A 17,688-nucleotide genomic window follows, 5' to 3' on the forward strand; every position below is an offset into this window, starting at 1 on the left:
TGATTGAACATAAAAGCAAAACTAAAATCATATAACGCTCCAGGCAATCGTGAAAATTATAAATTACTTACCGTCACCAACTTCTGTCCTTATCCTTGGTCTAGGCCTCATTATAGTTTTCTGTTTATGACGGTTTCTTAAATCCTTTCGCAGTTTTCGGCGCAGCATGTTGTCTGGCAAACGCGGTCGGCGCTTGCGAACTCCGAAAGGGCGATACCTGCACTTCCTGCGCACAGCAGGCGTATCTCCAGCGCAATCGAGCATGTGCTGATGAAGATCTTCCAAAGTTATTGATTTCTTACATTTGGTGCAATCTCTGAATCCTCTAAGCGGCCTTGTTCTATTACAAACCTGACTTGGAGGTACATATAGATGCTTCAAAATGTCTGCATTCAAAAGTGGTTCACCCACAATTTCATAATGCTGCACTTGTGCATTAGGATGTTGAATAGTAATATGCGACGAGAGAGCGCGAGAATCACGAGTCTGAGCGCCACAAGCGCAACATACATAGCACCGCGGGCGCACCCATTCACCACTTAAAATAGCAGGCTGGATATTGAATCCCGCAGTAGCCGGCGCTAATCCAAGATATGATGGAAAATCTTGTAACGGTTTATTCGGCGTAGGCTTGTTAATATATTTAACGACCTGTCCCGAGGACGTTGGGATTTCCCGACTTTCAAGTATTTCTTTTAACTCTTTATCTATTATGTTTTGCTTCTCCGTTTTCTTTTCCAAATGAGTAATATGATACTTTTGCTCATATTTTCTTCTCATGCGTAGTTGGGTCCAAATATCCAAACTGGAAACTAACGTTATAATGCAATTATTAGTATGGGAGTCTCGCTTTATTTGGTCTGGATTAATTATGCATTTGTCATTCTCTATACTGTCCCACTTCCATTTATGTTTTGGCGCAATACCACGAGGCATGTAACTGTCAAATAGATTGCGAGAATACTGTTCGAAAGCTAGAAGTATTGGAAATCCTTCTGCCGTATTGATAACAACGCTGTTTTTAGACTTACGTGTTTTTATGGCATTTTCCAAGTCAGGATTAAAGTTGAAGGATCCGTCAAGGCATTTAGCTAAATTTTCTTGAACGTTACTCGCCACTTTGGAGTAAAAACTAGTGTCGAAACACTTTTCAAACTTTTGTGCTGTATCCTCGCTAGTTTTTAACCAGTCTCTTTTTGTTGATTCACCAGTTCTTGGTGACCTGTGAACAACTCCTAACCTTGAGAGTATCTGGTCGGCATCAGTATTATGAAACGAAAAATTTGACGGTATTCGTTTGTTCCACTGGATGTCATCTAGGACAATAACGGCATTTTTTTCTATGACAGGATTATTCCCTAAACTCTTGGTGGGCGGCAATATTAAATTCGTTGTGATGTTATCCTCTATGTCGGCTTCGTCAAGTACTTGCGTCGGTTTTAGTTCGCAAGAGATTACAATACCGTTGAATCCATGTCCATCTGAATAATCTTTATCAGTGGTGTAATCGTCTTTTCTATCGACATTTTTCGAGGTTTTCTTCGACCCTGTCGAAGCTTTCTGCCGCAACTTGCTGCGGTAAGGTTTTTGCTTCTCACAAACGTTAAGTTTATGTTCCGCCAGTTCGGAGGTTGATATAAATCGGGTATGGCAGTCAAGGCAAGCAAAGTACTGGTTCGGATGGCTGTCCACCATGTGACGTATAATGTCATTAGCTTCAGCCTCCGCATGATTGCAAAAAAGGCATGTAATAAAAGAGTCTTGTTTGGAAGCGGATAGATGTATGCGCCTGGCATGTTTAGATGCCGTCTGCTTGGAAGCGAATTTTCTGTCACAGTATGGACAAAGACACTGTAGGGCCGGTAAAAAATCAGACTTATTAGCGAGATCATCAGGTTTGTTTGGCAAAACTTTTGACGGTAGGCTAGACCTTCGCGGTTTCTCCAAAGTGGTTCTGCCATCAACCTTTTTAGCAATTTTGGTCTGGGGACTTAGAGTATTAGATTTTCGTGGCCTCAGCCTTGCGTTTAATCCAGATAAAGGTTCATCTTCATTAGCATTCATGATGGATTTTCCAGTTCTACGAAAAAAACATAGCTATGTGTGACTAAAAACCCTAACATAAATATAAATAGATACAAGAGTTTAAAAAGATTTACTCACATCAGATGATTCTTAATTTAAACACAATATAGTTAAATTTATGATTTTAAAGGACGACCGGCAAAAATGCGTGGTAGCTGGTCCAAAAACCCATAACGACGTGACATACATATATCAATAAAAAGGTATTTCAATATACTACTATAGTTACTACGGGAGCACATTGCAAATCACTGTTTGAAAAAAGTTATGATGATATAGAAAACTTGTTTTCATATACGATTCTAAGCAATAAAATACAAACACAAATCATTTATTTGCATTTGCAATGAAGTATTTCATATTCTATGACGTTGTACAAAAAATTGAGAATGTTTATGACTCTTATTGCTTATAACGAAGTTTAAAAGTAAAAATACTGAAACATTGAAACAAGTCCTCAATATTCCTGTCACAACAAAAGTCGCTCAATGAAGTATAGTATCTATCATTTGTGATTCGTTTAGTTTGTGTCCGCTAAATATATATTTTTTTTTCATTAAGAATGTAACTATTATAATATAGGATATTAATTTAAATTAAGAATCATAATCACTGTAAACGACTAAATAAAGGAGGCATGAAACTACGAGTCTACACTGACCTGGTCATACGCGGCAAGTGAGGCGAAGAAAAGACATCGATATAATGTTCAATGTCGTACGGGTCCGGCGCAAAGATGTCCTCCAGTTCCAGCTCTACATCATGGCTTTGCCTGGCCGTTGTCAATAAACCATGCGGTTTAGTAAATCTAGAGCAAATTGATAACCATTAAACGTCGAAGTTACTACACTAAAAACACCTACAAGGATACTTTGACCTCGCGTACGAGTATTCGAAGTAGGTAGGTGCATATTCAAACACGCCTAGTGACCAATAGCCTAATCTCACTCAGACCGCAACTCATACATTTTAATATTACATGTGAAAAAACTCCCTTGGGGCATTCGCGTAGATTTGAGTTAAAATAAAATTATTTCGTAAGTTACTTTTAAATCATATACCAATACGCAACCAAATTAAGATGTGATTCATATACTTTAATGTGTAGAATTGTACAGGACATGGTAGGCATCTCATTTCAGGTATTGCGCTAAGTTACGGCACATCTCAAACTACTGCAGTACGGTTAGATCGCGGCAGCGAGTGATCACTTGTCAGATATCAATTTTGGTCCCACCATCCAATAACTGTATAAGTGTATATATTGTACATCGTTAGCTAGGTATAATTGAGCTGATTATAAGTTACTATGACCCAAACAAATGCTATGAACGTAGCGCTACAAATCTCTAAGAAACAATGGCAGCAACTGATATACACCATCTTAATATACATATTTTGTTTATTAGACTAGTAATCTTACCGTATTTTTTTTATTGATAGAATTCTTAGCTTTCGTTTTGAGGTAGTGAGTATTATTTCTAAGTCAGAAGCCTTTTAATAATCTGTCCGTTTTGTAATGTATCAGTGAGTAATATTGACTATATTTTATTAAGAAAAACAATATTTCGATAGTATATTATATCCTGTAAAAATAATATTATGTCATCTTAAAAAAAATACTTTGCTTTGAGATTTAGATAGTGCATTAAAGCTAAATGAAGTATTAAACGAAATTTGTCATTGATTCATGTATCAAATATCTTAAAAAGAAATATGATATCATCAGAATCAACGCCATACTCCTTCATAAATGTATCAGTTTATGATTTAATCATTTACTAAGTTAAAATATTCAGTCTCGTTAATTCCCGGCGGGCTACCAATTAATTAAATTCGCCACAGTATTATCACCTACACTAATATTTTGCATCAAATCAAATGTTACAGAGGGTTAGTAGCGAATCTTGGCGCTGACCTAATAATGTATTATCGGAAAGCTATTAACCATAAGAACGCATGTGACGTCACTGGCGCACATTTTTAACCCCCGACGAAAAAAGAGGGGTGTTATAAGTTTGACGTGTCTGTGTGTGTGTGTGTGCGTGTGTGTGTGTGTGCGTGTGTGTGTGTGTGCGTGTGTGTGTGTGTGTGCGTGTGTGTGTGTGTGCGTGTGTGTGTGTGTGTGCGTGTGTGTGTGTGTGTGCGTGTGTGTGTGTGTGTGCGTGTGTGTGTGTGTGTGCGTGTGTGTGTGTGTGCGTGTGTGTGTGTGTCTGTCTGTTTGTGGCATCATAATTCCCAAACGGATGCAGTGAAAATGTTTTTCTGTTTTCAATATATTTCTTAATTGCAGTGTTTCTTTACTTTAAAACCTAATAACTATTAAATCTAAGTGTATCAATTTCAGTTTAGAATGCGCAATAGATTCTATCCAACATTTCTAAAATTTAAAAGATAGTTTTGGATATTAATTATAACTTTCAATTCTCAATCCATAATTTATTAAACTAAATTGAACCGCGGTTTATCCGCTGTTTGCTGACGGCATTAGGTACGTAAGTATATAAAATTTATTCGCAATTAATTTGAAAATGGTAGATTTCTTGACTTTTTTGACTAAGTTTGGTCTGGAAACATTTGCATCATATTAGATCTCATATGGTCACTGTCACGCTGACCGTGTGACATCATGATTTAATAGTCGAAACGTTACCGGAAAATCAGTTCGTTAATCCATTAAAAATTGCATTAATTCCGTTCGAAGTTACGAATGAGAAGGTAAGTAATTTTACAAATGTTACTAACTTCTATATTGTTATTTTAATCGGGTCATAATAATATGTAGCTTCGGCGGTCAGTTTCTTAGAAACCAGCCAACTGTGCAGGACGTTGATTAAAATGTCCAAGTGTGTGCACAACAGTTAGGTAGCTCTTTCCCTTACTCTTATAGTCTAATGGGCGGCTTAACCGTCAGGGCCGTGATAGTGATAGGTCAGGCGCAGGACGGCTCTATGTGCTCTTTGAGACATGGAAGCCTACCACTGCAACTTCCTGACAAACTCTGAGAGTTTCTTAACAAAAGAAAAGACTTTTTGGCTCGATCCAGGATTCGATCTCGAGACCTCTACGCAGCAGTCGCATACAATACCGAATGCGTCACAGAGGCATAATATATTTCCGTACAGTCCTTTTTTTAAGAACTTTTTATCGAAGAAAAATATTTTTCATATTCAATATTTTTTCCTAATCATCCAGATTTTAAGAATTAGTGATAAGAATGTAACTTAGCGACCATACAAGACTTCGTTTTAGAACGGAATTAGGCATTATTTTAAATTTCGCAAATCTCAGTCGCATTATTACTCTATTCGTAATTTGCTTAAGAATGAAGAACATTTAAGTTTCTGAATTTCTATTAAATTTCTGCAATACTGATTTTACGGATCCTAAAATAATTTAAGGATCAGTAAAATCAGCTACAGGTAAATAATTTTTCACCCGTCTTTGAAAAGAGTAATATCAAGAAGATAAGTATTTTATACAGTAGATCTTTTAGACTAATTAGGGATAAGTGTAATAAAAAACAAATATTATTAATAATTTTAAGTTAATTTGCGTAATTCAATAATTAGGCAAAAAATCATACGACTTAAAGCAAAGACGTTAGAAACTAGCAAATGCATCTAGGTCCCTACATACGTACTAGAAACATTAATAAAGTAAGATATGCACTTGGCACTCCTGTAAAAAAAGTAACTGCCTAACATTTTCTACTATCGAGATTTTGTATAGGGAAGTCGGAAAAATATAATTTTGTCCGGGGAATTTAACCCCGAGTTGATAAAAAACACCCGACTAGTTTAAAGAGAGGCTACATATTATACATTTGTTGGGCATTGGTTTAAATAAGTCAGTTTTCATCTCTTTCAGAACTACGTTTGGTGTACATTTTGTACATATTTTAAGCCAAGGATTTATAAGATGTCTACTTCATTTTACCATAAATTTATCAGTTCTTAGATTATTAATTAAGATTATTCCAGAAGTAACATATATCAAATACAAAATAATTTAACTACTTATTACGATTTTAAAATGAAAACATGTAAATTGCATCATTTTTATGCACTAATTTATGAAGTAATTTCTCTATCATGACATAATTTTAACATGAAAATTATAATTTTTTATCTGTTGGGAAAGCCTATCATCCGTGCATTTGCACTGATCTTATAATATCAGCATTTTTTTCTACGCCAATAGAATACTTATGAATTCACGTTGTATTAACCAATCATTATTGGATTTTTTTAATTTAAAATACTCGACCCGACTACGAATATTGCAGTGGACAGTTTATATTTTCAATATTCATTTAACTTATAAAAAAAATATTTTTTGCAAATTGAGAATACTGATGAGCGTGAATAATAAATAAAATAAAATTTGAGTTATAGCTTTCCTTCTTCATTTTTCGTAGCTGAGAGTGTTTTTTTTAACAATGGATGTGTGAAGCACAATTTTCCCTAAAAAAAATAGTCTCGTCTGTCGTCGTATCGACTATAATGTATTTTTTTTTATTTTTCGTAATCTCTTTATTATAAATAAAAATAGCAACTATATAAAGTCGTTAATAATATAAACCTTTTTAATTATTTTTAACAATAGTTATGAGATGTAATGTAGGTATTAACTTCCAATAAATATTTTAAAGAAATTATTCGCAAGTTTGCATAGAATTAAAATAATTTCAGTTTCTGTTTTTAGGAATACTTTTGGACACAGACGTTTTCAAAAATATTATTCTACAGAAGAATTTTCTAATTACTATGTAGTGCCCGACTGTTTAGGTACGGCTGACATCGATTTATTTAGTTAACATAATTGTAAAATTAACGTAGTACATTAATTTTACATAACGTTCAGTCTTTTGTGGGTATTGAACCTCTATCGAAGTCTAGATACTTTGCCTTTAAGAATACACCCTTCTTATTTTACTAACGTACAATAATATCAAAATCGGTATTTATAATGCAAAGATATTTTTACATAGCTTAAAATGTGTGGGTACATAGGAAATATATATTTCCTTATGTGTCCCGCGGTATATTTTATCTGTCTACTCGAAACTAACTTGGTTTTTATTTTTAAGATTATATCTATTTTCAAGGAATAATCTTCACTATTTTACAGCGTACACAAAGTTCATCAGAATTATATTTTGTATCTATTTATTGAGGTGTAATCGGCCCTTAGATGCTCTACGTGATTGATATTATAATTTGTTGAAACAAGAATATATAAATTTCATCTCTTAAAAATCATAATAGAGCTGTGAATATAAATAACATACGAAAAAATGTGTCTTTAAGAATAAAATTCAATGTAACATATTTATACATCTAAATAGCAAATATTCAAGTAAAAAAGTTTTTGTGCATAAATTCAACAATAACAAAGGAAAGCTGATAAAAGAAACATGAACGCTCATAAATCACTTCTTAATTTGGTCACGAGTTAAAAATCATGAATGATAGAAAAACGCGGCTCATTGAACGAGGAGAAAGACAATATTTTTGTTTTGAAAATAGGTAAACAGACGTAGTGAAGGTAAGAGGTGGCTAACGCAACAGTTGCGAGGGTAGGGAGGCGGTGGGTCGCGCCCGCCGCCACCCGCGACCTACAGCGCGTCCGACTCGACCTATTTCCCTACTATCAAGAGACGCACTAATTGTCCACATATAAACTTCCCATGTTGCTACTTCGTACTTTTAAATGTTTTCAGAATAAGAATGAAATAGTACAAACAAATTTGGATGCAACTTTTTATAACTTTATATCAGTTTCAGAATCCAATTTTATAACTTATCAGTTACGTTTCTCGGAGGGAAAACATACATTAAACATTTTAAAATAAATAATAATGGATGGAATTATAAACTCATAGTAATAGAACTTATTTAAATAAATAAATACGCTTATACGCAAAAATTAAAACAAAACTCCTATTCTAAAAACAATGGCACGCCGCTATTCTGTAACGGATTGCTGCAAAGCTCGCACAGCCAGATAACAAGTGTTAAAACAGGAATAAATGTAAAATAAAAAATTAAAACAACTTAAAAGTATAAAGTAAAAAAATATAATCGCAAAAAATATATAAAATAAACCAGTAACATGAAGCAACACGCAATAAGTAATTCGCTTTAAATTGTCTTAACAATATCATACACATACCTAAACTCCGATGCAAGCACATCATGTATCTGGACCACGCGGTGGAACCGATAATTGCGGGGAACCGGTAATTTACACATTTTGAATGTCTTTAATAGTCTTTCACCAAATCACAAATAATTTAAATATTAAATTAAATAAAAGAAAAGAAAAATAAAATAATAAATATGAAAAACTCCCAAAGAAAATGAAAATAAGGAAATGAAAACTTGAAATGAAAACTTGAAAAGAAAATGAAAATAGAGAAATTTAAAACTTGAAAAGTTAAATTTAATAAATTCACTGGGTAGAATTACGACCCGAACCGAATTTAAGAACTTTTCTATCGAGAGTACGGAACACGAAGATAGTAATTCGTATCGTTAAGACCACGATGAACACTACAGCAGTGAACGACAAACGCCGACACATGATGTCGTGCCCGGAATAGTCGACGTCCGACGTCGACGGCGGCCGCGCTACGAATAATGGCGATCGCAATAGCAGGTAAGGGAGGGCCGGGAGGATTCAATCACCATGGAGACAACCCCGCTCGGGCGTGCGCATTGTAAACAAGCTATATGCACTATATTATGCACTTACATGTGAAATTGTGGGGCGGCGCAATGCGCCCGCCCCCGGTTGAACGCAGGCCCACACGTGGCGCCTTTTCCTCGGTTTTGCTAATACGCAAACAAGTATTCAGGCCTATTTCACAGTGGGCACTCCTCGTCACAGCCAGCTTGGCACAACCGCGGACTCATGTCAATTGATTTCACCTGCAACAACAACCGAAAGTTATTATCAAGCCTAGGGAAATTCAACAAAATGCCGGGGGGGAAGGGGTAGAGCCGCCCATTTTTTTTCTTAAAATCCTGTCTTAGTTTAACAGATTCTGCCTTAAGACGAGCGCTTTCATGCAGCAGTTTATTGTATACTATAAAGTATTTTTAAAAGCAGCAACTGCGTATAATTCCAAACCGGCGCATAAATACCAAAAATACACAAAGTCGTGCCATTTAAGAAGCTATTTAACAATGAAAAGGTCTTTGACCATAGCATACCACTTATATATGTATTTGAAATTTGAAGTTATTGTCTGCCTTGGTGGCGGAAATTGATTTACACAAGCGACCAGACCAAGTAATCTCAATGACGCCGCAAGTAATTGCGAAAGTATCACCTTCCTGTCGGACTTTACATTTCTTCACACGATATACAAAAGGAATATTAAGCATATAAGCACCAAGAACATCTTTATATCAGGGATAATCCTGTGAATTGTGTATTTGTGAATATTTCCACGTTGAGATTATACTGCTAAAATTCCTACTATTACAAATCGTTCACCTTAAACTATGCTGATTAGAGCACACTTTAAACGTCAAAGTTAAAGAAGATATCACAGGGTAGTAGTACGGAACAACAATTTGCAAATAGTCCAGAGAAATAAAATTCTCAAAAATCTCTCAGAAACTTTGAACAATCGCCTATTTTGAAATTTGGGAAATCCCTCAATTTAGATGATAATCAAACCAGAAACGGAGACGGAAATCACGTGCATTAAAAACTTCTGTTATTCAAAGTTACAGAAGGAAAAAAATACTTCCTTAGGACTTGAATACTGCTGAAACGTGATTTTTTAAACATTACAAATGAGGAAAAATAAAGATAAAAACAAAAATATTTTGCGATAAACATTTTAAGAATTTAACATAAAAAACAGTATTTTTTTATAAATTGCGCAGGTCTAAAACGATTTACAGAGATAACCATCGTATTTACAAAATAAACGAAATGAGAGACAGGCTGTATAGTTCTAGGGGCTTACAAGAGGTACCGAACTCTGGTCATGTGCTACTGAGTAACCGAATACTCGATTAATCTCAAACGCATGTGTGTAGTGTTAGCATACAGCTTACAAATTTTAGGTAGATATTTCATCTGTATCTAGGAGGCGGAGATTGAGGACTATGTCCAAGCACACAATGTAACAAGATATTTGAGGTATACACGATACAGTTTTACCAAAACTTTACGAAATTCATGCTTTTGTGTAAAGAACCTATTGTGCGGTACAGTCGCTTGCTATTAACATAATATCAAATACACGGAATAGATAAACTGTAATGTAACTTAACGCAGCGCGTAGAAGGTTTTGCTACACTCGTAGCAGATCTACGGAACGTAGAGCTACGTTTAATAAGAAATAAAAGCAGTACTACAATTGAATAGACGCATTTTTCACGCACGGTTTCAGCTCTCACGTATCGTTGCTACCGTACCCTGAGTTATAGCCGTAAATGAATTTCCCTTGAAGTTAGACTAGATATAAAAGAATCAACTTTTAAAAAGAAAGTAAATTGTAAATTGGCGTTAACATTCGGATTTGATTAGGAAGACGATTTTAAGGAAACATTAAATTAGATTTTTTGCATCAGGGAAACTGAGTAGGTATCTGGTAAAGCTGCAAGAATACTTGCGAGGTCGTCAATTGAACTTAGATTGCAAAGAAGACTTTGAAACGCATCAAAAGCTAAGGTAAAGTTAGCCGGGAGAAGGGTTCACAAAGTGTTACGTTGATTACACAAGGATCCAACCAAAGGGGCAAGGAATTTGCCGAGTATTACTTATAAATAAATACATTATTTGCATCAACAATACAAGTCGCGGCGTCGTTTGAAATGACTGAAGCCCGAGTTACACTAAAAATCTAATAGAAATATTAATGTTCGAATTAGTATTAAGTGGAAATTGAAGAAAGAATAAATGAATATGTTAAATTTTAGACATTAGTGGTGGATTATTTTTGGCGCATCGATAAACTGTCACCCTACAGCACCTTAAGTCATAAGGTAAAAAAAGTCAGTCGTTCTTATTGAACGATTCTCTTGCCGAATGACAAAAGTACATGATGTGACGCCAATGGTCGTAAAATTCTTAACTCTCAGACTTCGTTATTCCGCTATTTTGACGCTAGTTATCCCACGCACTCCAATGTAATAATCGTGTGGTTCGATAGTTAAATATAACATGGACAATTTGGAAGCAAATGACAATGAAAGTTGTGCCTCTGCTTTGTACCGTTGTGTAAGTGCATTTGTATTACGTATTCCGTAGACCCCGACTAGTCTGTAGGCTAAGATATTAACGTATATTTATTATCTCTTAAGCAATTAATGGAAAATAGAGCGAACGTTTTATTTAAACAGGATTTTCCTCACACAGGACCTGACGGCTGACGCCAACGACGGGATACTACCGCTTACAATGTTAAAGTCAAATATAAATTAAATAAATTATTATTTGCTATTATTAGAGAACTGAAGCTCTTGAATGACGGCACTGAGTCCACGAATTGTAAAACCATTTAACGTTGTTGAAATATTTTGGATAACGATGTTCAAACTTCAAACTTAGTTATTAAGTCAAGAATATTGCAATATTGCAATCAATAAATTACTAATATTTCATTAATACAAAACGATTACAAGGCCCGCGCGTAAAAGTATTCACATATTACAATCCGCAACAAAGCCGTATCTCTAGACAAGTAAATAAACTGCGTATTTTGAATCCCATACAAGTTCATCAGCACATAAGCCGGACGTATTCCCTAATACAATATTTTGCATTGCAAAATACTTTGTCACAAATCGTAGATGTCGGGAATCGGGATTGCCGTCTTTTGTAGTGCGGTCATTGTACTCGAATACCGGGCCTGACATGGATACAGGCGAATACTGACTGACGACGAACCGTTGAATAATTGGTTATATAAAGGGATACAAATTCTGTCCATGTATCTCTTCGGTGTGGGAAAATTTAACGAACGACCGGCTCGGTACAGATTGTAACCGTAAAATGTTCTAGGCCTATTTTGTTTTTCAATATTTCTTAAATTTTTGTATTGAATAAGATAATACAGGAGTAGGCAAATTATTTAGTAGCTAAATCGTTGCGTTTGGATGTTTATAAACAAAGTTATAAGACATAGGTGTGGGCCACTCACGCAAAACGGAAATAGTGGACGGACTCATTTCTGTATAAAATTCTAGTTTTGCTAGATTCTCATTTTCCTGCCAGATACTACATCAGTAAATAAGTACTGGTTTACTTAACGAAAAGATCAAGATACTTTGACTACCTAATACAAAATCAAAGAATTGGTCAAATAATGACAATTATGAATCTAAAATTAACAGTTTCAAAAAATTACCGTACTTTTTGGACTTAGAGACTTTGACGATGTCAGTATAGGAAAAAACTCAAGCTTACATTTTTATTGAAGGTTTAATATAACCTCATTGACCATACTACTTCAGTGGTCTAGGCGGTGTAGTGCAGTATGCACTACCTCCCGGCGGTAGTACCTCTCGGGTTCGATTCCCGGGTGGAGCAAAGTATTAATTTACTAATTTATATGAATATTCCTCAATTGTGACCTAGAGTTCGGAATATATATGTAATTGTTATTGTTGTTACTATGGGACATATTGATGCACTTAACTTAATAAAAGATGACGTCTATTGTAACGAAGGCTATCAAAACAAATCAAATTATTTATTCATTCAGCTGTTGACACATATGATACTCGTTAGGTACAATTACTGAATCTACCACTAGCTCGGAAAGGAATCTAATATTACCACGTCTGTTGAACCTTATTATTAGTCTCTGATCATCCCGTATGTTGGAAGCACCTACCAACATGTTTCAGAGACATTATATTTATAAAAAAACAATAGACAAAGCGAAACAATAGACCTAGGCTAAAGAATTTCAATTTTTTAGTTTTATGCAAAACTAGGAAAAACATTTATTCTCCCAGTTTATAGTATCAATATTCAATAGGCCAAAATTTATGCTTTAGACAGGCTGTCAATGAATCATAACACAAAGAGTACGTAACGCCGCACATTTTACGGCAAAAATACTATTAATGTAACGTTCAAAATCGAAATAGAATCATCGGAGCAAAAAAATTGGTTTGTTCAACACATTTCAATGTATTTTTGTTAACAGCGCAAAGGGAAATTCTGGTTACTATCGTACTAACTACAACTGCATGCGTTCAGATGCTATTGGAGGCAACGTCCTAATCTACATACATTATATAAAAATGAATCCCTATTTCCCTTAGTCACGCCATCACGGCTGGACCGACTTCACTTATTCTTTTTTTAACATGTTTCTTGAAGTGCGAGGATGGTTCTTTATTTATTTATTTACCTTCGTAGTACTAGGAACATAACATTCTTATAAATTTAAAAAATCAATGCTTAAAATACAAAAGGAAGAATACCAGCTGGACCAAGGTTTTCACAGTAATAATTGATACCAAAATCCAGCAATTAAAAACTATTTGAAACTTGAGAATGCTGCCTTAATAAACCACACAAATGAAGAAAAAGCTTCTAAATACTAAACGGGATTGATGATGACATGTGCGTATATATAGGTATACGACACGTACGAACAAACCATAAGCAATAAGTAACAAAACGAGTCTCAAAAACTTCTGAGAGCTTTTGACAGCTAAAAGCACAAAATAGAATTGATAGTTTTGAAAACATTATTTTTAGCTCCTAAGGTAAGCTTCAATTTATCGGGCGTCGAGAGCCTTGTTTAATTGATATTGATATCTCCGTAAATCAAGAAATTGATGTCTTGAATTCAGTATGTGTAGAGTGTAGTGTAGAGAGTAGATCCGTTTTGCAGGTAACAGTATTTATGTCAAACAAAGGCCTATTTTTGGATATTTTGTGTAGTTTATAAGAGAAAATGTATTTTCTTTTCACATTGGCTCAAGAAAAGGCCAAAATAGGAATAAATCAAATAAACCTTAGCGAATTCTTAAACCTTACGCTTCAAAGCAAATTCCCAGAAATGACGATTTAGTTGGTGTTTAGGTACGAATTGAGTCAGCACCTGATAAATATTTCGTGCCCGCTAACGGCTCACTCGATCAAAGTGTGAAAGGTTAGGCACATAGATTAAAAATGTAACTTATACTGGGGTCGATATAACTGTTGCTTTTAGACGAATCTGACGGTGCACGATGAAGAACTTGCATGATTTATCACCTCTAGGTATATTTATACAAAAAGACAAATTCCGAATTCGATTCTTTGCCTAATCATCGCCCAGCCCGAACCCATGGAACCAGGAAACTGCACGGGATTGTTTTATAATGCATACCTTAATAAGAAAGGTTTTTGATAAATTTATCCCGAAGAGGATAACATAGATGAAAGTTTATAAGAAAGTCAGTCAGTCAAGAGTCAATAGTTTAATATCACTTTTCTTTCTGATGAATCAATAAGGAACACAAAGTGCAACGATTTTTTAAGTTTCAAGTTTAATAAGGAAACAAATTATTTGGAAACAGGTTATGTATGATTGCATATTTTTGTACTTCAAAGGCTAGTTTTAAGTGCCCCAATTAAGTCTCAAAAATGAACGCTGTAATTCGTTCAGTTTGTCACATAAAATAAGTGTTAGGTAACGGTCGACAGAATATCAATAGACATGATTTACCGCTCACTTAGCCACACTAGGGGTCCTTCAGTCTACATCATTACATAATTTGTTTCATTTTATAAAACTTGCAGACTAAAAACTGAATAGTGAAATCATGGCATAATAAGATAAATAGGCAAATAACATTGCGCGATCACTAATGAAGTAATGATGGAAAATTCCATAAAACTATTCGAGAACTGGTTGTTAACAATATCTGAGAAAAGATTTCATAGAAATAGCGTATATTTTCTGACTCCCACGGTGATAATACTTATGTTACAAGTGGGAAGCCGGGAGTAAGGAGGAGCCGGCAAGGTCTCGGTGACCACCTTCACCTTAACGTGTCTATTCTCGTCTCTTATGTTTCAAAACAAACCTTGTAATATGAGGAAAATACAACAAGGTTTAATGGAATCAAATGACAATTAGTGTTTCGGTAAATCGATGGAATTAGCCCAACAAATCAGTTAGTAACATAACCATATTACAAGACTGTTTATATTTGGGTGATGAAGAGAGAGAGTTGTCGTTACCGAATATTCCGTTACGAAAAAAAAGCGAACGCTTTCACACAGTTGACGAGCTACAATCAACGATACGCTAACAGCGTATTATGTTACCAATTCTAATCTCAAAATCCGAAACTTACATTCCTAAATGCTTATAATAATACTGAAATCACATTTATCTTTGTGTAGATAATAATTCGCATAAGAAAAATATGAATAATCAACATTTTAAATAAGAAGCTGCTACGTCGTAGCTCGTAGCACTCAGCAGTCTCTACTTACGGTCGCGGCTTTGAATACAGAAGCTACAGTAGTTACTTAACTTTCAAACGACTTATGACCGCTCGCCGTGTAAATGGAAAATATTTAAACTGGGATTTTACTTGTCAGTGGTGCAAACGTTTTCATACTTAATTCTTAATATTTTCTTGAAATGTTTTCTTGAGTTTTCTACAGATTTCGTGTGATATTTTCATAGCTTCATTTGAAATATTTACAATCATTTACGTATCGGGTTTATTACATTCGAACGATATTGTTGTTACATTGAAACAACGTACATTTCCCATGTTTCCATTCAATTATCATTTTAGTCTGTGTAAAATAAAACATTACGGTGACAACGCCTATTAATGAACAGCATAATAATATATCATTGATCACTTTGTGGGTGTAATAAACTGGAAGATTTTAATGAATTACAACCATTTTCAACGGGAGTAGCAACATACGAATTTGTAAATTTGAAATAATTGATGTATCACCGCAATACGCGTCATTAAGCAAAAGTCCACATCGAATCAGGTCTGGAAGCCTGCACCATGCACATCGTCCAATAGTGCACTAATGAATGGACCACTGAAGTTACACCGTCAATTAAGATGATTAATACCAGCCGACATGAAATATACGATATTCCTTTTAAACATATTGGGCATCAATCGTTTGCAGTAAAAGATATTTATTTCATCTGTATTTCGAATTGTTATTGTTTCGGCTAAGCTTTTTTCGATTGCAATACGTATGCCAATTGAAATACTCGTATTACGAAAATATTTTTCCACTATTTATTTTTTTACAAAGGTTGCCCAAAATGTGCAAAAACAACCATGCACTGGCGCGAACATGAGTAAATAAATACTGCGTAGCCGTACGCGTGCGATGCCACATCGTCGAAATCGATGGTTAAAAGTGTGATTTGTCATTTGAAGTTAGAGAGGGCAGATATTAATAATTCAATCTATTAGGAAAATGTGTTTTCTATTTACATAAGCTCTTAACTTTCATTATTGTAGCAGTAAGTGAGAATTTAATCTTTAATTCTATAATAAATGTATCTTTATTACTTAATCACATCTGCTGAACTTCGTAAAAATATGAATTCGAGCAATGGCAACTTCTCCACAACCTAACAGAGTACAAACCGGATTTAGAAGCTCAATGAACAGAAACACAACAAAAGACGCCATTTTTTTTTAATAATAAACGTTTATTTTTCACTCAATTTTCATCTGAAACAATTTATTTTGGTCAAAACATCCCTCGAGTTGAATAAAATTATTGGAAATCTAAAAACATACTTAAATATTTATTGTAAGTCCAAAACCAACCATCATTTCTAATAAAATAATCCAATAACGCAAAAATCGTAAGTGCTCGCAATTTGGTGTATTTAATATTTATAAACTTAACCAATCCATACACTATATAGCTAACGCGATTGAAACGTTCATGTTTTTATTGCAATATGTGTCGCGTCAATTTCACAACCAGTGTAATGCAATAAAGTAATTGTCGGGTGGTACAGCCTCCCTCAATAACAGTTTCCTGCGGTGATCAATACGTCTGCCGACATTTAGGCACAGACGCTAAGCCGATTACCACCCCATCAACCAGATGCAATTAAGGCAATACATTGGTAAGCTCCGCGAATTTGTTTGTATTCACGTGAAACGAAAATTCATTGCGTCTAATTATATTATTAGAGACAATTTCCCGTCTAGACATTTTGTTGCGCAGATTTTAGTTATAATATTAATACGTAAAAAAACAAAACTGGCTAAATATACACGAACTGCAGTATCAACCTGATCACGATGGACTTTTGATTGACTTTTTAGTAATTAGGTATATTTATAGTCATAAAATATTCTCGGCACTAACATGTCACGCGTCAATTCATATCGAAACTATGTAAGCTTCTGAAATACGTGAAGTTTATTTTAGCCTCGGGGAGAGGGTTGCTAAGTTAAAAGCTAACTTGATAGAAGCCTCACTTAGCGAGGCATCTCAATTTGCCATATTATGTAAACTTGAAACTTAAGGCATCTTCTATTTTAGACATGAACCGAACACTGTAGTTTCTTTAACCTAAATCGGAAACTTGGTCTTGTTATTTGAATGCTGGTACAA

At 34.7% G+C, this 17,688-nt stretch overlaps 1 protein-coding gene across 1 annotated transcript in view; it reads right to left on the reverse strand.

The window, feature by feature from the left end:
* Positions 1-17,688, reverse strand: part of LOC142986615 (uncharacterized) — a 46,229-nt gene that overhangs the window by 14,759 nt on the left and 13,782 nt on the right. Inside the window, exons 2-4 of the mRNA XM_076135151.1 lie at positions 8,845-9,020; positions 2,747-2,893; positions 72-2,080 (exon numbers count right to left, since the gene is read on the reverse strand). Of these exons, the coding sequence (XP_075991266.1) occupies positions 72-2,080; positions 2,747-2,754 (2,017 nt within the window). The 5' untranslated portion in view covers positions 2,755-2,893; positions 8,845-9,020. The remainder of the gene's footprint in view (positions 1-71; positions 2,081-2,746; positions 2,894-8,844; positions 9,021-17,688) is intronic.

The sequence above is a fragment of the Anticarsia gemmatalis genome, chromosome Z, assembly GCF_050436995.1.
Source record: "Anticarsia gemmatalis isolate Benzon Research Colony breed Stoneville strain chromosome Z, ilAntGemm2 primary, whole genome shotgun sequence".
In the NCBI taxonomy this organism is placed as follows: Eukaryota; Metazoa; Arthropoda; class Insecta; order Lepidoptera; family Erebidae; genus Anticarsia; species Anticarsia gemmatalis.